The sequence below is a fragment of the Gymnoscopelus microlampas genome, assembly GCF_963454915.1.
Source record: "Gymnoscopelus microlampas genome assembly, chromosome: 15".
Classification (NCBI taxonomy): Eukaryota; Metazoa; Chordata; class Actinopteri; order Myctophiformes; family Myctophidae; genus Gymnoscopelus; species Gymnoscopelus microlampas.
Window position 1 is genome coordinate 28,967,762 of NC_139952.1, and position 23,978 is coordinate 28,991,739.

General features: G+C 41.8%; 1 protein-coding gene across 3 annotated transcripts in view; it reads right to left on the reverse strand.

Moving 5' to 3' along the window:
- Nucleotides 1–23,978, reverse strand: part of slc66a2 (solute carrier family 66 member 2) — a 44,317-nt gene that overhangs the window by 9,238 nt on the left and 11,101 nt on the right. For all 3 annotated transcript variants that reach the window (XM_084081281.1, XM_084081282.1, XM_084081280.1), the window contains one exon: nt 14,089–14,305. In XM_084081281.1, the coding sequence (XP_083937407.1) occupies nt 14,089–14,305 (217 nt within the window). The remainder of the gene's footprint in view (nt 1–14,088; nt 14,306–23,978) is intronic.

Here is a 23,978-nt window from a genome sequence, read left to right on the forward strand (position 1 = left end):
TAGACCAATTGCTTTCCCACAAATGCTAAGAATGTTATTTAGATAACACGCTGCTTGGGCAGATGCCAGGTATGATGTTTACCTGATATCCTAGTTACTTTGTAGCACTTTCTTTGCTCTCTATTTTTTTTACCATTCACCCTGACGTTTTGTTGACGAGGGCTTATGTCATTTACTCTCATCTTGCACATTGTAAATTGAGCAGGATAAGAGCATCTGATAAGTGCTTAAATAGTCAATTTAGATGCTGACATAAGGAAGTAGGAACCGAGTCTGAATTACATGTACAAAGCACAAACACATAGTGTGACCGAATGTGCAAGCACACATGCATGCATACCGCATGCCACGTGTGTGCCAATCTGCGATAAAGCCCATACTGGTGCATGTATTCTCACAGCTTTTCAGACCTGCTTGCCTCAATGACCTGGGCGAGTAAACAAACGAACACAGAGTGAACACGTTTGCATTTCTTCACGTTTTCACTGCAACATTCTTAGCGTTGCAGCCGTGTCCTTTTGGCCTATCAGCGCTTTCCCATAACACCAAGCCATGCAAGAGATTTCATTGTTATGGGGGATTGAAGATTAATCTAAATTTAAATGTACACGTATGGATTTATAAAGTGAATGGGACTACTCTAAAAATACATGTTATTAATATTATAACGCTGTGGGGCAAATGGGCACTGGTACCTAATCTCGTGTTAAGCAAAAGGTCCATTTTTTATACTTTGTGTGCGTGTTAAAAATAACCAATAAATAATTCAGAGTTGACATTTCACTGCACATACAATTTTGCTGCCTTTTTAAATATGACTCAGCTTTTTAAACTAGATGGCCTCCATCCTTCCCAGGAAGGCTCACACCTTTTTTTTTTATCAACTAACAATGAACTGACTTTGCATTCCTGTAGGCTTTTACCTTCTGGCCTGCCTATAATGGACCCACCTGAGTCCTCCTTCCTGGGCTCATACAGTATTGCGGTGAGGATTATGCCTAGATTTAATACCCACTATCCTATGCATTCAGTGTTTTCAACTGCTGGGTTTTATTACAGTTCAACTAAGCCCCTTCAGCCTACTGTCTCACCACCTTACAAAAGATTTCAGTGTGAGAAAGCTGGAAATATCCATTCAGTTTTTATTCTATTTATTTACCAGTGATGTGTTACACAAGGATACGTTCTGGGCCTAGTCTTGTTTATTTACAATATTTTATATCTGACCTGTGTTTCTGTATTGTTTGGCTGACTGTCAGCAAAACAACCTACACATTTTTACTCCTTTTCAAGATGCATTTGATGTAAATTAGTACTCAATGCAAGTGAAACTAGAGCAAGAGATATTGATTTGAACAGTCTACACCTAACTACATTGAACGGTAGCAATATTGAGTCACAGAATATTAATATTTAGGTGTTTCGCTTGAGAAATCTTACACATGTTGAAAATGTTATCAACAAACTGCAGCAAAAACTCAAAACAGATCCCGTTTCCCTTTGAATTGTAGGAAGAGTATTATTTGAGACGGTCTATCCATCAGTCCTAGACTATGCTGATATAATCTACAAACACAGACATGCTGCTTCCACTCACAAACCCCTCGACTCAGTTTATCGTTCTCCTTCAGATTCATTACTGGAGTTCCCTAGGACACTGGCCATTGCATTCTACACGACAAAGCTGGTTGGTTCCCTCTGGCACAGAGGCATGATAAACACTTGTATCTTTTGATCCATCAATCCTTTATAGGATATTCACCATGAAATGTACCCCATATATATTGCTCTACTACCTACTACAGGTGTATTATGAATTTGGAAAATCTGCCAAGAGTTTTTGTGCACCAAACACATGGAATTATCTTCAGCGCCTCCTCAAGATCGACACTCTCACTACCCCTGGAAGATTCAAGACAATGATCTTAAAGCACTTCAGAATGCAAATCAATGAATTAATGAATATTCTTTTTCTTATCAGCCATTTCTGGCCTATTCAGTCAAGTGACATATTGCTGACTGAAATATATAAGAAAAGAGGTCCATCATAGCCATAAACGCATAACAATAATTTATCATTTGGTCCACATCCTGTTCTGTCCGTTCCTCTGGTTATTCTGAAACTGTGCACTGAGAAGAACTTTGCCGGTTTGAAAGGAAAACACACTGCAGCTTGGGAGCAGGTGAAACAGCAAAGGAGGCACGATCCTGACAATCATTCCTGATCTTTAGTGGCACATAGAAAGGGGCTCTGTGTTTAAACAGGTCCGTTCTCTTCAGCAAAGGCCACTTAAGAGATGTAAGAGTGGGGTGGAAAGTAATTTAGTGCCGTCTCCTCCCAGCCTGACTGATTGTATAAGGAGGGCTTCACCCTTTAGCCCCTTCCCGCGTCCCTGTGTTGGGCTGTCTGCCAGAGGAGCAGGGGCAGACCTTGCGGCCGAGGCTTGTCAAATCTCCTTGTGCATTATTCATAACTCAGGCTTCACCTTGGCCCTTTCATTTGTAAAGACTTCTTGCCATCCGTTAATCTTCCCACCAGCTCTCCCCATCTCCGTCTCCCCTCTAAAGCCTGACTCCTGCCAGATCTTTGGGTCTGATGCCGATATTTGACCAATATTTTGTCAAAAAGTGCAACTTATACACAAATAAAAAAATATAGCTTTTTATGTAACCACTTAAGCCCTATAAAAAAATCACACCCTGTGTGAAGGAAGCGGTGCCTTTGGGGGGGGCTTAACTCATTTCAGTTCGTCCCTATTGGTGGTCTGAGTCCACTTACCAAATTTTTACTTGGTAGCATGCTGCAAACTGGAATGATGGCTGTTTAAAGCCCAGCCAATGGGCAGACAGAGGGGGCGGGGCTTAAGTAATTACAGTTCGTCCCTATTGGTGGTTTTAGTCCATGTACAAAATTTGTACTCCCTAGCATGCTGTGAACTTGAGTTATGCCTGTTTAAAGGCCAGCCAATGGGAAGACAGAGGGGGCGGGGCTTCAGCAATTCATGCTCGTCCCTATTGGTGGTCTAAGTCCACATACCAAATGTGGACTTGGTGGCATGCTGCAAACTGGAGTTATAGCTGTTTAAAATCCCGTGCTCATCCCGTGCTTGGGGGTCCCTGGACCCCTCTTTGATAACTTCAGCAATTCATGCTCGTCCCTATTGGTGGTCTAAGTCCACATACCATATATGGACTTGGTGGCATGCTGCAAACTGGAGTTATAGCTGTTTAAAATCCCGTGCTCATCCCGTGCTTCCACGGACGGACGGACATAACATACGCTGGGGGTCCCTGGACTCCTCTTTGATAACTTCAGCAATTCATGCTCGTCCCGATTGGTGGTCTAAGTCCATATGCCATATTTGGACTTGGTGCCATGCTGCAAACTTGAGTTATAGCTGTTTGAAATCCCGTGCTCATCCCGTGCTTCCACGGACGGACAAACATAACATACGCTGGGGGTCCCTGGACCCCTCTTTGCTAACTTCAGCAATTCATGCTCGTCCCTATTGGTGGTCTAAGTCCACATACCATATTTGGACTTGGTGGCATGCTGCAAACTGGAGTTATAGCTGTTTAAAATCCCGTGCTCATCCCGTGCTTGGGGGTCCCTGGACCCCTCTTTGATAACTTCAGCAATTCATGCTCATCCCTATTGGTGGTCTAAGTCCACATACCATATTTGGACTTGGTGGCATGCTGCAAACTGGAGTTATAGCTGTTTGAAATCCCGTGCTCATCCCGTGCTTCCACGGACGGACATACGGACAAAGTCAAGCTTAGAGCGGTTGGCACCGCTAAAAAAAGCAGATCGACAAGCTCAAAACGTGTCACGCTGCAACGCGCTGTCGATCTGCTATTTTGGAAATTTTCTGAAAACCTTTGAACCTTTGAAAATGTTATATATAATGACATGCCCAAAATAGGGATGGCCAGGTTTAAAGTGGTTACAAAACCAGGACATCGGCTGCATAATTGCCCATACCTATGTTGTTAAAAAAAGTAAAATAATGGCCGGTACATTGGCCAAACCGATACATCGGTCGAGTTCTACTCCCCATCTCTCTCCTATCCGCTGCCCCCCCCCCCCCCCTGCTCGGTTCTCTGGCAGTACGGAGCTCGTTAGCTCTGCCCATAACGTAACAACTCCTTCAGTATAGCTCAGCAGGCGCTGTCCTGAGTTATGACGGTGTGTACCGCTGGTGGCTAATAATAAGAGACGGAGGAATTAGGGTGGATCAATTCCTCTGCCGTCTGCCTAATAAGAGGCAGGGTCAGAGATGGACGGTGTGAGAACGCGCCTGGTTCCTTATCATGTCATCTTTCTTGCAAGACAAGAGTGCCTGAGCAGAGGCAAGGCGAGCCATGTCCCCTGGACGAATTCGTGGAGGTGGACATGGGCAGCTGCTTCGAACTACACTGTTCTCTACAGCGGGTTGCCTCCATATTATAAGGACAGGGCCACTGTGTATGCTCTTATTATCCAGAATGTGGACAGTCACAGTGACCGCCAGGCGGATGCCCGGACAGCAGGGTCGAGTTTGAGGGCCTTTTCCTGTCATATCACATGAAACCTTACCACGACCGTTAAGTCTCAACACCGAGAAATTCAAACACATCCAGTCGGTGAAAGCACCCATTCAATCACTCAGTCAACACAATTAAAGTTCCATAATTTGTTTTGTACTATAATTCATTTTGTGAGCGCATTTTCCTCCATTCTAAAGCGATTTCATAAAGTCATAGCCCATATAAAGGATATTATCAACTTTAGCAAGGGAGATGTCTAGTAGTACACATAGTCAAGCATGGGGGAGGAGGGGGGACACGACCCACAAACACTGTCTTCACTTCTACTGTAGGCCAGTGTTTCTAAAAGTGGGCTCCAGGGATCCCCAGAGGTCCCTGAGGGGTTTCCAGGGGGTCCCCAGCTACAGTAAATGAGGTACCGTTAAATTCCCTATTATTTAATCGGCTAGAACTTAGCACATATGCTTAAATACAGTATGCGCACAATATGACCAGGGATATGTGCTAAAAGGGTTTTCATTTAATCTCAATTTTAACCCATTAAAACCGGGAAAGCATCAGTGGCCTTTTAGATTCTTGCGTCAGCAATTCAAAAATAGCAGATATACAAGCTCACAGCGCGTCACTTCATGCCGCGATGCAAGCTTGTATATCTGGATTTTTTTTTAACATTTTAGAAACATCTTGAATAGGGGTGTTGGAAAAAATCGATTCGAATACGAATCACGATTCTACTGTTGGACGATTCAGAATCGATTCTCATAAAAAAATTAAAAAAAAACATTTAAAAAATAAAAATAAAAAATAAAGTTTTTTTTTGTTTGTTTTTTTGGGGGGAGGATTTTGGATTTACCTTTGTGTGTTATTATCAGTTGATAAAACCTTTACAATTATAAAAGCTACATAAATGTACTCTGTTCTCATGCCAGCAGATTGGAGTGGATCCTGAAATCCTATGTTTTCAAGAATCGTTTTGAATCGAGAATCATTTTGAATCGAGAATCGTTTGTTTTGAAGAAAAAAAAAATCGATAAAAATCGGAATCGTGACCCCAAGAATCGGAATCGAATCGTGAGATAGCAGACGATTCACAGCCCTAATCTTGAATGTTTGAGAAATACAGATTTAGAAGGCATTTGTAGAATCTGTACAAAAGGTGTGTAAACAGGATTATTTTCATCCTGCCAAAGGAAAACATCCTTGTGTTGTTGTGGGCCATCTCCTCCTGTAAGAGGAGATGAGAGGAAACACTGTGGTGTGTGGTCGGCCTGGAGACTTGGACAGGAGATCAAAAGGTTCCACCACTGCTCCATTGTGGATGTCAGGATCAGTGTGTGTGTGTGTGTGTGTGTGTGTGTGTGTGTGTGTGTGTGTGTGTGTGTGTGTGTGTGTGTGTGTGTGTGTGTGTGTGTGTGTGTGTGTGTGTGTGTGTGTGTGTGTGTGTGTGTGTGTGTGTGTGTGTGTGTGTGTGTGTGTGTGTGTGTGTATGTGTGTGAGAGAGAGAGAGCCTGCAGGCTAAATAAGGCTTTGGCACAGCTATCTGGCGTGGTGGGATGCAACTCATGGCCAGAGGCCTTATAAGGGCACAGTCAGTTGTCTGTGAGCCACATCTCTTCATTTTTATGTACGAGCAGGGTGGGGGATCAATGCCTCTCCTTTTGATATGCCTCCTCTGGTCATTAAGTTTTATGGCCGGTGGGGATAAGTTTTATCCCATTCCCTGTTTCTGGTAAACTGAATGAAATTAAACTCAAGAGAGAAACCACTCTCTTGAGTAGTTTCTAATGTTCTTTTTTAATAGGTTTGTCTACCTAGAGAAACGGACGCGTTTCGGCACGTCTGCTGCCTTCCTCAGTGTGACACTGAATGAAATGCATGCATTTTCTTTTGGGAAATTTAGATTAATATGTAGTCTGATAAGGGTGATATTTGTTTGTATAATATCACAACTCATTGAGTGCCAGTTTTTTTTTTAAACAGGGTACAGTCAGTGCCTGGATTTTTAACCATTTTTGAACCTCTTTCAAGTACCGGTAGTCACAAAATATTTTCAGTGATCACCGTCCTCACGGTGATCCCTCATTACACACACAGGGGTCTCGTACAATCGGGGGAAAAAAATTAAAAACATTAGGTAATCCATTCCATAGTTGCAGCCAGTTGAAAATAGTCGAAAATAGTCAAAAATACATAGTAAAAAAAAAAGTACACAGGAGCCGAGATACAGGCTTTTGAAGTCATAAGTTAACCAGGAAGTGGATTGGAGTCTAAATCTTCGAAAAATGATATTTTTGGTGCTGTGAAGGAAATATATATATATATTCCCCAAGAACGGTTATAACCGTTTTTGGCACATAACGCATAGCTTCTCAATTTTGGCACTCAATGTGTTAAACAATTACATTTTTGTAGATCTGCAATTTTTGCTATACTGTATGTCATACAAATAAGTACAGGGATTAAGTGGTTAAGAAAAAGTCTGCCCCTCCGTTTTATTTCTCAAATGGAACCCTGTGCATGGGTGCGTGCATATGTGCGTGTGTGTGTGAGAGAGAGACTGTGTGTGTGTGTGTGTGTGTGTGTGTGTGTGTGTGTGTGTGTGTGTGTGTGTGTGTGTGTGTGTGTGTTTACTTCTTTTGCTTTATCGCGGATTGGCCGGAGGCAGCTGGGTCCACAAGCAGGGGATCAATTAATGACGGCGGCAGCAGGCAGGATTCACAACAAGCATCGTAAAATCCATTACCACAACCTCCATCAAGCACCCACGCCCCCATCTGAGCTGCACCTAGCCCCACTCTCCACACCCATCCCTTTGTTTTATACCCTTTTCATTTGATTTCATTTTTTATTGTATTCTGTCTTGGTGTAATGAACTGGTTTCCTGCTGCATGCCACATGATTTGGAAAAGTCCTATTATAAATAAAGTTATTATTACTAGAGCTATTATTAATACTACTACTACACAGAACCACCGTTGAGTCTCTCTACACAGTAAAATCCTGAGTGTTAATTTAGCCACTTTCAACCTGGCATCCCTATTTTTTACATTTGTAAATTTGTTTGTAAAAAAAAAATAGTGAAAAAAGCCAATCTACAACCTCACAACACGCACGATGCAGTGAATTTTGAGCTTGCAGATCGTCTATTTTTGCCCATTCATCGTACCATAAAGTATATAGGGCTGAAGTGGTTATCTCTGAGCATGGACCCGTAACTGGGCGGCAGTCATACTATATAGAAGAGAGAGAAGGGAGAAGAGAGAGAGTGTATGTGAGATAGAGAGAGAGGGGTATGGATGTGGTGGTTCTGCATCATAACATATGCATAAGTGTTGCTGCTAATGCAACCCTCTAATGGCCCATTACATGTGATGGTTGTTTACGGGTGTCCAATACCTTACCTAAGTAAGGTTAAGTAAGGTTAACTTGAGGACCCAGGGGGGTGAATTAACAACAGATACATAACACTGACTGCTGCCTCAGAACCATGACACCCCGGGGACCAAATGCTACAGACAAGCGACTCATCACCCTCTCACTCGACTCTCCATTTGTCATCAATCTTTCATGTATTTGTCGCTGTCTATTTCATCACACGGCCAAGCACTGACGCTGTAGCCAATGCAGGCATGGAGGGCGAGTCTACATCCTACTACAGCTCATTATGCCCTTTCAAGGACTTGTTTAAGAACATTTTTGTGGACATTTGCAATTGGCCCCCTCACAAAATAATAATAACAATAATAATAAAAAGTCTATAAAAGGGTGTTTTAAGAAGTGATTTAAAAGAGAACATTGAATGTGTTTGTCTGATCTCCTCAGGCAGGTCTTTCCAAAGTCCAGAGACTCTAGTGGCAAAGGCCTGATGGCCTTTTGTCTTCCGTCTAGACAGAACGACCAGAACAGCCCTCCTGCTCATATGGGGTTAAAAGGTCTGCGATGGAGGAAGGGTCTTGAACGAGCCCTGTTGTATATAAGTAATCAATACATTCTTTAAATCGATTCTTGAACGAATAGGTAATCAATCAAGGAAGGCTAGGTGTAATGGGCTCTGCTAATTTTGGTTTTGGTTTAACAGTCTGGCTTGGAGATGGGGTAGCTTTTTGTTTTTCTTTTTTGTTTTTCGAGGCCAAAATATATGGAGTTCCAGTAGTCTATTTGATACAAGCATGAATCAGCCTGGAGTTACAAAATACTTAATTTCAGAGATGTTTCTCAGCTGTTAAAAGGGTTGGACCACCTTATTTAACTGTGTTTAATTAATGATCGCTGCTCTGGCTGCAGGCTTTACAGCTAAGTCAGCAAGATTATGTTAAAGGTAGGGTAAGTGCTTTGCTTTGGTTAAAATAAGTGTTAAATAGCTCTATATTCTTATAGAACTCATTGCTATAGAGTGTTTGTTCAGTATTAGGAGTCTCCTTGTCTCTCCACCTCTTTATTAAACAGAAAATGCATTTTCGTTTCAGTTTCAGTTTCATTTCCAATTTTATCCAACCAGGATAGAGAACTCAATCAGGATACAGATTAAACAAGTGAAATTGGAAGTGATGACACTAAGAAATGAGCAGGCAAAATTGGAACTGGAACACTCTATACAAATTAAGCTTAAAAATGGGTACTTTCTCCTGATTGGCTGAGATTTTGACACCTACCGAAAAATGTATTTTCTGTTTATTAAAGAGCTGGAGAGACAGGGAGACATCTGTTACTGAAAAAACACTCTATAGCAATGATTACTATCAGAATATAGTATTTTAACCTTTTAACAAAATACTTTTTGTTTTAACCAAAAAATATCACTTACCCTACCTTTAAATAAAAGAATGAGAATTTGATATTATTTATCTCTAAAACGATTTGAGCCATCTAACAGTGTGAATCATCAAAAAAATGCAACTATAACTCAGATAAGTAATGGGCAGGTTAATTGTGTATCATCAACATAACCGTGGAAACTGTTTGTGTTTATGGATAATGTGGCTTAATGGATGCATGTTGACCTTGCGCCACCGTAATTCACCTGTGCCGGGTGGAAAATGATTAGCCTAAACTCACTGAAAACTGTCTGATAAATAAGAAGAAAACCAGAGCCTGATATCCCTAATCTGATCATGATCAGTTGCAGTGCAGCATCAAATACAGCAAAATCTGGAGGATTAAAATGGGAGCATTGTCCTGCATCAGCTGCTGGAAGATGATCATTAGTGACTTTCAGTAGAGCAGTTAGTGCACTGTGGCATGGCGAGAACCTGACTGGAAATTATTGTTGTTCAAGCAGTCACGAAGCTGTTCATACACAACTTTCACTAAGACTTGCGATGAAAATAAACATGTGAAAATGCAAATAATGTATTTAACCCATTGAGACCTGAAGCCGATTCTACATGTCTCCTAAATCTCAACAGTTTTCTGAAAAACGTATGTTTCTATATCAGTGGTGCTCAATCTTTTTCATGTCAAGGACCCCCAAAATGATATGTATTTGGTCGCGGACCCCCATCAAAATATGTTGTTCCAGGGACCCCCAAGAAGCAACGATTTGAGTTAAAAATGTTCGCTTTAAAAATATATATATTCAAAGATTTGCATACATTTTCATGATTTTTCAAAAATAGCAGATCTACAAGCTCATAGGCACTCGGTGCCGCGCTATGAGCTTGTATATCTGCTATTTTTGAATAGCCTAAAGTGTAAACTAATGCTTTTTAGCTCAAATCTAAAAATGCCCTAACCCTTAATGGGTTAAGGACCTGAGCTGTATGTGTGTGTACGTGTTTTCTTTTTGTCAAAAAAATCAATAAAAAGAAATACAAAAAAGAAGTCAGAGTTTAGAGATGGGTCTAAAATTGCAAATAACTGAGGAGTCCATACAAGTTTTTAAGAAGTAGTTTGATATGGGCACGGGAGGAAAAGACAGACGGTACTTAACCAGTGGCGAGGGAGCAATTTATAATGGAGAGAATGCTAGGGCAAACTGAAATCATGACTACTTTAAGCAGTCTTGTGGGACAGTATCTAGAGGGTACCAGTACTTAATTATCCCAGTCTGTTCCAATTATGCTGGCTTGGTTGTATATATTATTCACACATTTAAAAAAATTACAACTGGTTGCTGCCTTCAGATTAGTTACTGCCAAGCCTGTAACCTTAACGATAATTATAACACTTTACAGCTGTCATGCCAGGGATTCTGTTTGTTTACAATGTCTAGTATTCACCCATTCACGTCGTACACACACACACACACACACACACACACACACACACACACACACACAGACACATACCAAACACGGAGGCAACCATGCAAGGTGGCAGCCTGCTCCTCGGGAGCAATTAGGGGTTCAGTGTTTTGCTCAAGGACACTTCGACTAAACGCCAGGAGGAGCCGGGGATCGAATCGGGAACATTCCGGTTCCAAAGCTGGTCTACCTCCTGGTCTGTTGTCGATGGATCGAACAGTTCCTGTGCTGACAACTTCCTGCGCTCTGCCTGAAGTGTTTCATGCCTAAGGGTTTCGGGAGAAGCGTGGCCACTTAAAAGCGCTACTCTAGTCTAGTCACAGCATGGGAATATTGGACAGGACTTAATTGGGAGGAAGTCAGCGCTCTGTGTGTTTTTAGTTTTTTAGTTTTCAGACAGGCTTGTGGCTGACTTGCCTTACAGTTACACGTGTACTGAAACGTGTGGCACACGGGTAAACACACACACACACACACACACGCACGCGCGCGCACATAATATCAACAATGTCAGCACAACTGAGGAGTTGAAGGCTGGGTGGTACAGTATCTGCATTTTCACACACGCACATGCACACACACACACACACACACAAAGAAAGAAAAAACACACACAAACACACAGACAGAAAGAAAGAAAAAACACACACACACACACACACACACACACACACACACACACACACACACACACACACACACACACACACACACACACACACACACACACACACACACACACACACACACACACACACACACACACACACACACACACACACACACACACACACACACACACACACAGAAACCTGGAACACAGCGCTGGTAGTAAAGTAACCTAGCAACAGCGGGCCGGGCGATATTCTGGCTCAACAGGTTGAGCACAGAGGGACGATAGATGGATAACAAACAATAAACCAGAGCTGCAAAGGACATTGTCCACTTGGTTTCTATGGCAGCTACCTGCACATTGTGACCGGTGGAGGACAGCTGGTGAGCAGCGAGGTGAAGAAGGATAAATATGGTCGCTGTCGGGCAGAAACCTTGTATCTCCATATTTCAACTTTGGAATGTTTTTTTCGTTAATTAATGCCCTACTTTGTGGTATGACCATGTCAAGCTAAAGTAGCTGAAATAGGGAACTATAAGCTCACAACCGCTGTGAGCTTGAAGATCGCCTATTTTCGCTATACTATATTTGAATTATTTTTAAAGAGGTTAAGGTCTGTCTGTGAGTTCTATGAATATTCAATATGAACATATTGGAACAAAGGTTCTTTTCCTGAGAAGTAACGGTTTTGGACATACAAGGTTTCCACCCAACAGCGACGATGTATGAAATCCAGCAAAGGCACTGGCAGCCGAACGGAGGAGGCTGCCTTCCCTTCGGTAGACGCACAGCGGGGCGAAGCGCACAGGGACAGCTCTGTGGACTGTCAAGAGTCAGTAAGTATCAGGCAGGCAGGGATGACAGAGGGGAAACAGACAGCCAACAGTATGGGCAGGAACAGGCCCAGCTGGTATCTGGAGGGCCCGGGTTAAGAGGACAGGCAGCTAGGCAGAGTCATGTGAAAGACTATAAAATGCTTGGGACTCAGCATCAAGGGTTGGATAAGTACATACTAGTGTCATGTCCTGAGGGTACATCAAGTTACCTCACTCTACAGAAACAGGACATATACCGTAGGCTCCTGACCTATGAGATACATGGCTCGGGAACCATTGATTCTCAAGGCTACAAGCTTCCCCGCCCGCCAAGCCCAATCAACTCCAGTTACCATGTATTTGTCATCTTCCACGAAAAAGGTAGCATCGGTGCAAGATGACCACTCCTGGCAACACATAACAGAAACCCTCACTGTGGTGCAAATAACCATGAATAAATATTGAATACGTACGTATGCAACGGGTGATTCATCACTTTATCGATTTTTTCGAGAAAAATGAAGAGGACATTGTCATGTTAGCGACAACAACAAATTGCTCTCATAGCACGAACAGCAAGTCGGATACCAGAAATACTTAATAATAAGCACGTGTCAGTGTTAATGATGTGGCTCCACACTTCCTGTTATAATGACCCGTCAGAGGCAGGTCATTAAAACAGAGCCGGGGCCAACAGGTTTTACATAGAGCAGAGGCTAACTGGACCTGATTAATTATAGACTACTGGTCAGGTGAAAGGTGGTTCGTTTATTCAGGAGGGGCGGAGAATCCTGGCAGCTGGATGATAATACCAAAGCAAGTTGGGAGTTGGAATTGTTTTCCTTCTATTTTCTAACAACCTGTGCTCTGAATCTCTAAACGGTCATGTTTTGTTGTGTGAACATGTGCGTGTATGTGTGTCATATTAATCCATAACTCAGAGACAAACAATAACAAAAAACCTCTCACGACCCTCTGTTGACTAGAACGGAAGCAGCTCTCATGAATCAATAAATAATGGCAGCGATAATGAGAATGTAATGTTCGACGAGGTTACGACGCTGAAAACAACTTCATGTTCATCTTTATATAATTGGTGCTTAGTGAGTCATACCTGCAATGAAATGGATGAGGAAATTAAAGTGTTTTGCAGTTTTTCATTCATAACGAGTCAAAGGAAACCTTTGTCTAGACAAGGTTATCCATCACAGCTGAGGACGTAATGAAAACATGAGATCATCCAGTGAAAAAACAGAAACAGAAAATATGAAGCACTGAAAGGAAAAACGGGTCTAGAGTCTACACTGAAATACCTCTTAAAATCAATTAAAGAAGGCTTATGAACAGTGTACAAAGAGAGCGTGAAAACACAGATTTCAAACATAATGATCACTCTCCTTCAATAGGCCACATATTATAACCCTCAATGAAATGGTAGCGTACTGTAAGTGCGTGTGTTTGTGCCAGGGTGTGCACATGACAAACCATGCATAACATTTCTGTCGGCCGGTGTGAGTGTGCTCAGTTTGCTGATGTCAGATTATTTGGGTCCGATACCAATCCCTATTTTGGAGAGTCCTAGACCACCAACGTTTTGACCTATAATTCATACAAATCAGCTAAATCAATTCAATCAGTTTGACAAACACAGACTTGATTGAAATGTTTTAAAAAACTGAAAAAAGGCAGATCTACAAGCTTACAGCGAGTCGCAATGCGGGACACATCAGCTGCATAATTCACGATACCTATGTAATAAAATAATTACAAATAATAGCCGATATATCGTCCAGACCGGTATATGATTCAAACCAGGCCATCTCATTTGTGTCGGCGTGTGTGTGTCGAGCGTGCTTGGCTCTAGATTGGTTGTAGAGTGGGTGGGTACCTCATGCCCTCGGTTGACTTGTTCTGGTAATTGCAGTAGAGCTGCGGCGTGCCCAGCATGGCCTCTGTGAACACGGCCAGGAAGCCCAGACTCTCCACGAACAGCGCAGAGTCCAGGAGCAGGTAGGTGACGTAGGCCGCCAGCAGCGTGAAGGTCACCACGCACTGCAGGTAATCCACGAAGCGACTCCACGACCAGAAGTGGTTCCAATCAAAGTCTGAGACACACACACACACACACACACACACACACACACACACACACACACAAGAGACGAAAGAAACGTTGGTTGAAGCCTACTTACTTAACCTGAGGCTGATTCTACAAATGGCTTCTAAATCAGTAGTTCTCACACTTTCAAGATTTTTCAAAAATGTTCAAAAGTAGCAGATGTACAAGCTCGCAGCGCACCACAAAGTGACACGCTGTGAGCTTGTACATCTGCTATTTTTTAATAGCCAATGCTATAAAATCTAAAATGACACAAATGCTTTCCCGTTTTGAATGGGTTAATACTCAATAGTATGAGGTTGTCGCTTGCCAAAAAGAACAGATCTACAAGCTAACTTCAGCTAGTCAAGTAAAAAGGTAGGTGTGGCGTTTTGAAAACATGTAAATACAAAAACGTAATTGATTTCATTATTCGATGAAGATATTCAAGACAAATTATAACATTACGACATTATGTTGTAAGTGAAGGTTTGAGTCAACTAACAACTTAACAAATAATGGATCTGATCCAGCAATATTCCATTTTTGTCTGTAGCAACGCAGCTAAAAAAATATATAATTATTAGCTGTGTATAATGTATATATAACATACATTATTACATAATACTGTATAGTGTCTTATATAAGAGACACTGTCCATATAAGCCACTTTTGCCTCCATTACAATTAATGATAAAACATGTTTTAAGTGAAAATAGCCGATCTACAAGCTAACAACACGTCGCATGGCGATGCGTTGTGAGCTTGTAGATCTCTCTGCCGATTTCATGGCCAGAGAGTAGTTTTTTCTAAAATGGTTGGAATAGATTCAGCACCCCCCAAAACAAACCTACAAAAAAAACCACAAGCTTATATATTGTTCATTTAACCTTTTCCAGTTTTTCACCCATTGGCACCCACAAAGTTTCCCAGAGGAAATGGGTTGTAACTAATTGAGAGGTGCTAGACACCTTTGAACACATTGATGAAGGAAGCTATTGGTAAGCATTTATTTTGCAGATGGCTAAAGAACGTTTCCTAACTAAGGGACTACAGATGGAAAAGGAGCTAGTAGGTAATCTGGTACAAAGCATCTTTCATCTTTGCCTTGAGATTCATTTATTTTCGACATGGTCCCTGATACAAATAAACTAACACATGGGTTGTCAACATGGGGTCCGGGACCCTCAGGGGGTCTTCAGAGTAACTGCAGGGGGTCCGCCAAAAACTCTTTGTGTGATGAACATTTGCCAAAAATAGCATATCCACAAGCTCACAACGCCTTGCGCTGCGAGGCGTTGTGAGCTTGTAGATCGGCTATTTTCGGAGAGTTGGTGTAGGGGGAAAAAGAGCAGACCAAGTATACAGAGCCAAGGGTCAAATTGACTAAGTATTGAGGGTTTAAAAAGTTAATGGTCCTAAAATACATATTAACACAAATCCAAAATATTAATAGTAAAGATAATGTATGTCAAACAAGTCTATGAAGCTATCTATGAAATCTATGAAAAAGAGTCATTTGCAACACAATGTAGTGGGGGGTCCCTGCTTCATCTCTCTCTCTCTCAGCTAGGGGGTCCTTGGCCTGAAAAATGTTGAAGAACCCTGAACTAACAAATGAAATGAAAATACAACATATTAGTACAGTAGTTTATCACCTGACCTGATGCACACACATCGACAGATGGTAAAGTCTACTCTGTTGAATCTAGGGAGCTTTTTTAATATGCAAAATGATTATGCTATAACCATTATAAAATAATGGTTATAATGGTTAATCACACAGATGCGTTCCCGGATTGAATGGGTTAATGTGTGTGTGAATGGGTGAAATGTAATGCATATTGTAAAGCACTTTGATAAAAGGCGCTTTGATAAAGTTCACCATTTACCATGACCTAAATGGTCATGGTAAATGTTCCCTCCAAGATATCTTTAGGCTACTGGGGCAGCACACGTTTTCCGACTGGTCCAATAGGAAAAGGGGACTGAGTACAATACATCGAGAAAATCTAATAACGTTACCGCACTGCTGTATCTTAAATGGGATCTGTACAGCCCTCCAGATGCAATTCATTTAATCATGTTTAAATGAATTTCTCCTTATCAGGAACACACATCTGGAAACTGCTCTCCTTACACGCCTATACAGCAGCTAATATGAGACATGGGTTTTTAAAGAGATTAAAACAAAAGGTTCAAACTACAGCTTTAATTGACCTCACCACTGAAATATTATTAATTCAAATATATACAGAGTGGGTAATATGAAAAGCAAAACAATGGAAAGACTTATGTCATTTGAGCTTCAGATCCATGGGAATATTGTTTAATTAGCAGACTGCTGGTAAGAAATCCTGACATTTATCTGGTGCATTGTGTGCTAATCTTTTCTAAACCAAGGTCAGTTTAATTGAAATTATTCTTAAGCTTTCGCTTTTGTTTAGTTACAGTGTAAGATGGAGTGTCTTTGTGGTATTGAAGCGAATGGATCGCTTTGCGATGGACAAGGTCAACAAATCCCATAATAAAGTAACGTGAATCACTTTCTAAAGGCAATTCAGCCCTGGCTCCGGCATTCGAGCACATTCCTTTTATATGGGCATCTGCGCCTAAAATGTCCTTCATAGCTCACTAAGTGCGTACAACATCAACTGATCAAATCATTTCACCATGTGTTGACAAAGATAAGATTTCAGAGCTGAGTTTTTCAGTTTTAACGGTTTTCGGGACAAGAAGCAGTAAAGTGGTCTTGCTGTAATAAAACAAATTCAAATTTAAGTTTGAAATCTTTTACAATTCGGAACGGTCTACACTGCAGCACTCTTCTGAGACACAGACCAAGCAGACAGAAATGGCACCATCTTAAAATGGGAATCAGTGAGGACCATTTATATGAAGATAGGTGGGAAATGGGTGAAGTGGTCCAGTATTGAGAAAATGTATTACTATCATGATAATCAGCTGTATTGATTTCTTGTTTGTATTTTTTGCCCTGGAAGGCAAGTCACATTTACGGGGTCGAAGCATTAACCGGATAAGCCACTATGTTGATGCAAAACGGAGGTTTTAAAAAGTCTAACAATAACAATATCGTAGCATTCCGGGTTGTTGGCTGAACAGGGATTTCTCACCAGTCTGTCTGCAATGTTTTATTGCACTTTATTATTTAGTTAGTGTGTGCAAGGGGATGTTTATTGGGTTTAATAATGTGTCATGGGGTTCATCATGTGTTACAGTGCATGCTGTATAAATGTTTAATTGTCACATCCGCGTGATAGAGAGCGGTTGCTAGCCACGTTGAGCCTCTCTCTGGTTTCCTCATTTAACTGTGTTATCAGAGACACATTTATGTGAGTAATACAATAAAAGAAATTCCTATCACCAGAAGTTGTCAGCGCTGATTCATTCCACCGGTTGTTACCGGTCTATTTCTGTTGAGCGGGGACCATCGCCATGGAATGTTATCTAATTCCCTTTCATGAATGTTCATAATTTTTCAGTTCTCAGGGGCCCTGGCAGCTGTGGACCCCCCATTCTGGCAGCTGAACAAGGGTACAGTAACCCCCGTGTAGGGGATGGCTGGCCTCTACTGATAACAACCTGGCACAGAGAAAAAGCAAGGATTGGTGACAGTGGAAACCGTGTCACCTGGCCACAAACGAATGATACAGCTTCATATACACTCGACAGAGAAGGCTTGTACAGTAGCATATCAAACGTATGGTTCTGTGTAAGATTCTAATTGGTCGTCATCTTTTTAAATCGACACCATCAGGTATGGATTTCACAGATGAGCAGGTATCTTCTATGCCACTGGTTGTCACTGTGAGGTCCAGGGACCCTTGGGGTCTGTAAATACGTGAGTGTACAAATTAAACCAAATGGACCCTTACTGGTCTATTTCGGTTCCATTTTTACACTCTCAAGAGAGTTAAATTAACAATCAGAACTTAACAGTGTAAAGAAAATGGGGGTCCGACTGTGGACTAATGCATATCAAACTGGGGGTCTATCAAATGAAAAAGGTTGAGAATCACTGCGCTATGCCCCCCCCCCCCCCCCCACATCAGAAACACTGAAATAGTTACTTGTATAAAAAGAAAGCGTGAGGGTTGGGCAGAGGAATAAGGCCTCACACAGGGTGCAATAAGAGGCCAGTTTCAAACAGGAGGTACAATAACAGGCCCATTATACTCTACATGGAGTAAATAAGCAGTGTTTATCACAGTACTACCACTGTGATACCCTCATCTTCCTCTTCCAACCCAGAGGGCTGGTCATTGTGTGGGAGCACCCCAGTGCTGCTTACAAAAGGCCCACGTGTGGTGCCCAGGCGCCCTGTGCAGAGCTCTGCTCTCCGTCAAATAGAGCTGTGGCACAACGTGTAGGCAGACAGGTCAGAGTAACAGAATTCATTTGGTTTTTTTACCTACTGTTCCCTGCCAACTTTGGCGAGAAGAAGTTGTAATGTCGCGGAGGCGGTTGGTATAATCGTTTAGCCGCCCGTCACTCATCGGGGAGAGCCAGAAAACATTTTGGGGGAAGAAAGTAAACAGGTGGTTTTCCTTGTTTTTCCAACAAGCTTATTTCTCGAATATTTCAAGCATGAGAGCTTGTTTGTCCATAAGAAGGAACAGGAGAGAATGTAAAACAGATGCTGAGCTGTAAGCAAAGCATCTGTTATTGTGTATCATGTGTATTGGGGTCCCAAAAAACGTGTTCTTTGTTTGGTTAATATCTTGGAACAGTCTTCCATCCACTGTTAGGTTTGCACCCTCCTTAGACACCTTCAAATCCAGACTCAAAACACACCAAACACACCTATTCTCCCTAGAATTTGAATCACCCTGGGTGACCGAGTATGCACCCCCCTCCCCCCTCCTCCGTGCTCTTATCTTACGGTCTGTCATTGCATAACTTTGCTGTTTTAAACGTTTTAAATGTTGTTTATTGTTTGTTTACACTTGAGGTTGTTTTATTGTTGTACAACACTTTGGTCAATCTGGTTGTTTTTAAAAGTGCTTTATAAATAAAATTGACTTGACTTTTGAAGCTTGCCCATGAAAATCCTGGTATTTTCTTGCATTCTGCATATCTCCATTACAATAGTGAAAAAAGGTATCGTATCCTTCAGGGAAGTTTTTGGCGGGACTTGACATGAACATTTATTGAACAGAAATTATTTTTCTGTTTTAAACTACACCAGGGGACATGTGGACAGGGATTTTAAATGTTCCATGCATGACCAGGTCAGGTCTCAAGGTCTAAGCCAGGTCTCAAGTAATCTCTGGAAAGAAAGAGCTGCATCGACAGAATAGAGGTGATTTTTCCACAAAAACAGAGCACAGCAAAATATTATCTCCCCAAGGGAACAGAATAAAGAATGAAAAATATTGATTGCCAATATACCTCTGTACTATAATTACGGCTAATTTGTACAGTACTTCATCAGTCGTCACATGTGCCTTTCGACAAGTGATGCTCGACAAAAATGTGTTTTCAACTGACCAAGTGTCGACACAACACTGTTTTCTGATAACTACTTAAAAGTTGCACTCAAGTCAGAACAATTGTTATGGATACTGCGTTACTAAATAACAAATTGCCCATTTTCAGAAAACAAAGCTTCAGAATTTCTGAACCATGTTATCAGTTAAAATCATTAACTTGTGACACACATACTGTATGATTTGTTAAAAAGGGGATATGCTGTATTACCTTCAGAGAGTAGTAGAGAATTACAGCTGTTTAGGAGTGATGCAGACTAAATAATACAAAGGTTTTAGCCATAAACACACTGCCTACAGTAGTGATGTCTAGTGATTTTGTGATTGCGCAGAGAGCTTTCTAGCGGACAGCATGGTGAGAGGGTAATGGCAGTGCTGCAGAGGGAATCACAGGGAGGCTAATAGAGGAGCTATCCAGGGTCCTGAGATTACAAAGACCCAGAGATGTGCACGGAGGAAAATCAATCAGGGAGCAGCATGCTTTTTTCATATATTCTTCTCTCATAGCATCCAATCGATGCATCCCAGTGCCATCTTGGCACTTTAAAATGATAGATGTATATACTGTTAAAAAGAAAGAAAGAAAGACAACTTTTTCTTATGGAATTGCTATTCTCTTTTGGTCTTCAAAATGCTCCTTTTGTGTTTGTCCTGTCTTTTGTTAAGCTTATTGAATGTGTTCAGTGAGCTTAAAAATTAGGTTAGGCTGGTGGCTGTTTCTGAAAGAAGACATGAGACCCTCTCTTCTGAGGTTATGTTCTCACCTCTGTTCCCTCATCAGACCTACAGACCTGATGTTTTCTATTCCAAAGACACTGAGGCCTGTGATACAGTTTGTAAAGGACACCTCACACCAACGGTCAGAGATGACAGGCACATTTCACAAGCAATTACTTTGGTCTATCTATGATCAATTTCATGCTTGTTTGAACAGGCTCTGATCTAATTTCATCGACCTTCCTTCTTTAAATACAGAGAGCAAATTCTAAAATAGCAAATGGCCAACATCAAAACTGAAATTACAACATTAAATAAAAACATGAGCTCGTTTTTAAAGTGATGCTCCCACACACTCGACAAATGAACTGTATATTAAATAAAAGTCACAATGAGTACTAGAAATGTGCTCAGAAGAGAACAGAGTCAACAGACCTTGAATAGAACTGCTTTTGACCAGTTAATCAGTCCTTCTTAGATCCAAGATAATCCTGTTTTCAAAGTATTGTGTCGTTTAGCCGTTTTCCAAAATAGAGAAAACAGCCAAACTACAGAGCACTCTCAATACTTTGTGAGGAGTGAGCTTGTAGATCGTCAATTTTCACACAACATCATATGATGCAGAATAAAATAGGGCTGAAGAAGTGGTTAATCAGCTCTTCCTGTGCCCAAGATAAAACTCTTGTCAAAGTATGTGTGTGTGGTGTTATGCTAATCTGTTCACAAGTTCAGAGCATTTTGGTGACAGGCCGCTTTGATCAATCAGCTAAAAGTTATTCAGCTCTTCCATGGCCCAGGACCAACCTTTCCACCGAGTTTTGTGCAAATCTGTTCCTAACTGCTCGAGATATCCTGCTAACAGACACACAGACAAGCAGACAGACATTACCTTCTTGGCAGAGGTAACAAGTATCTGTATCTAACAGCAGCAGACAGTTATAAAGAAGTTCCAAGCCCTGTGTCTATATGGACATTTCACTTATATACATACCTCTACCAGAATAATAAGGAGCTTATTCTGATATAAAAGGACTTCAAGCCAAAAGTCTTCCACATAAAGTACATGGAGGTGTTAAGGGCAGATCATTATTTTAGTAGTTTTTTTTATATTTTTATAGTTAATGAGCACTGTGTTTCTAGAAATACCAGCAGCCTGACGACTCGGGTGCAGGGCATCTATTCTGTGCGGAGCCACGCACGCACGTCTGGTGCTTTTATGTGGTCGCAGAGAGTTTAAAAATGTTCAAATTTGGATGAGTGTTTTAGAGGAGCACCTTGCGTTTCCAGTTGGAAAACAAAACAAAAACATGGCCTTAAAACCGGTGACCAGGATTGCTCCCTTATAACCATACTTATTCTCCAAAAAAAGATACAGCACAGCTGTCCCCAACATGTGGTGTGAAATGCAGTGTGAAATGCCTCATCAATGCAATCAACTTAGGTTGAGGTCAGCATACAGTAGGTTGGTGGTGTTAAGGATAAGGATAAGGATAATTCCTTTTAACAGGTCGTTCATGAAAGTCCTTGCGGTCTTGTTTCCAATGAGAACCTGTGAGCAATTAGGGGTTAAGAGTCTTGCTCAGGGACAAATTTCATTTCATCGACACATATGCTGGCCCGGCCTGGAATCGAACCTGGGGCAACCAGGGCCTCTGGCTCCCCAGGCGGGCTCCCTAACCACTCAGCTATGGCCGCCCCATTACTGGGGCTGTTACTGGTGTATGCCCAATATTGCCCCAAAACTATGTATTACACACATCGATTTTCAAGTATTTCAAGTCTTTACAATCGCCAGAAGTCCTATTCCCACACCACAGGAAGTACTTTGAATGGCACATAGTGGGTTATTTTTCAGAGCAGACAACCTGTAATTATGGTTGATGTGGGCCACCTGTCGTTATAATGATGCTACGGTACGCCTCTAAGGCAGTGGATCCACCTGTGAATTTGTGATGGATGACAGAGCGCACAATGAGAGTCAAGTCAATAGTCAAAGACACATACAGGCTCAGATGCAGACATGCTGACAGACAAGACTGCCCTTAATAGTAGGAAGTGAAAGGGGGTATTTTTGTCACAGCACATGACACGTGAAATTGACACTTAAACCCTAATAAGCACAGCTGCTCTGTAATACCAGACAGTCTCAACCTTTTTCATTTCAATGACCCCCAGTTTGATATGAATTAGGCATTATGCATCCACTTCATACAATTAAATCTCTGGGACTAAAATCCTCCATGTTCATTTAACAAATTAACCCGTAAGGGTCCATTTTGTAATAGTTGTATACTCTGTGAGTTACAGACCTGTAAGGGTACATTAGGTTCCTATTAACTATCGATCACACTGCTGGGGATGCCCTGGCCCCTGGAACCCCCTCAAGGACCCCTGGGGGTCCTCGGACTGCACATTGAGAACCGCATGCTCTACACGACACTCTCACACCAACTGAGTGAAATTCAGTGCATGCCTGGTGCTCATTTTAGCCCACCAAAATATTGCTCTAATTGCCTGGTGCATTGTCCGAGTATACTGTTAACATTTTTAAAAGGAAAGGGTCTGTTTGCTTAATTTAATAGTCAATCATGTGGCATTCCATACAAAACGTTTTCGGCCGTCCGGCCTTCAACAGTGTGTACAAATGATAGCACTTGTTCCCCATTGAAATGGCCCCATTGAAATGGGGATAATTTGCATACACTGAGGGCCGGATGGCAGAAAACCTTTTGTATGAATGGCATATGATGGACTATTAAGTTAACAGAGTAAACAGACCTATTCTAGGGTCCAGTTTCAACCACTGTTGGTCAAGGCATCTGAGAAAGACTGAATGCCTTTAGCCTAATCTATACTTTGCTGTATGATGCCCGTGTCGCTCGAAGAACACAACCGATTTTCAAGAGAAAAACAGGGAGTTTTCGGATAATGACACAGCCGTACAACAAGGTACAAATTAGGTTTTACTAATCCACCGTTATCCGTATCTCCATCTTCTTCACACACCCTTCCACCTGACCACTTTCAAGCATCACCGTCAGTATCGGACAACATCTTGTCCGGCTTCTGCCATTTCAATTGCCAGATCGCAGAGCAGCAAAGCTGCAATTAAAGGAAATGGTTTTCTGTCAATCGTAATGAGCCTCACTAGAGCTCAGTGATTGATGAAACTGCCCCTGGGGGATGAGCTTAACAGCCAGCAGCCCTTGGCACCGGGTGGAGAGGTTTAGAATTGGGGCAGGCCAGGAGACCATAGCCATGTCCAGCACTGGAGCCAACTGACCCCCACCCCTCACCCCTCTGTCAAGCCTCCAGCCAGCCAGAGATGTCAGATGTAGGTATATTGTTCATTATTTAACTCTGAGAGTGTACAAATGAAACCAAATGGACCCGTAAGGGACGGGTACATTTGGTTCCAATTGTAGACTCTCAGAGTCACAAATGGATAAATGA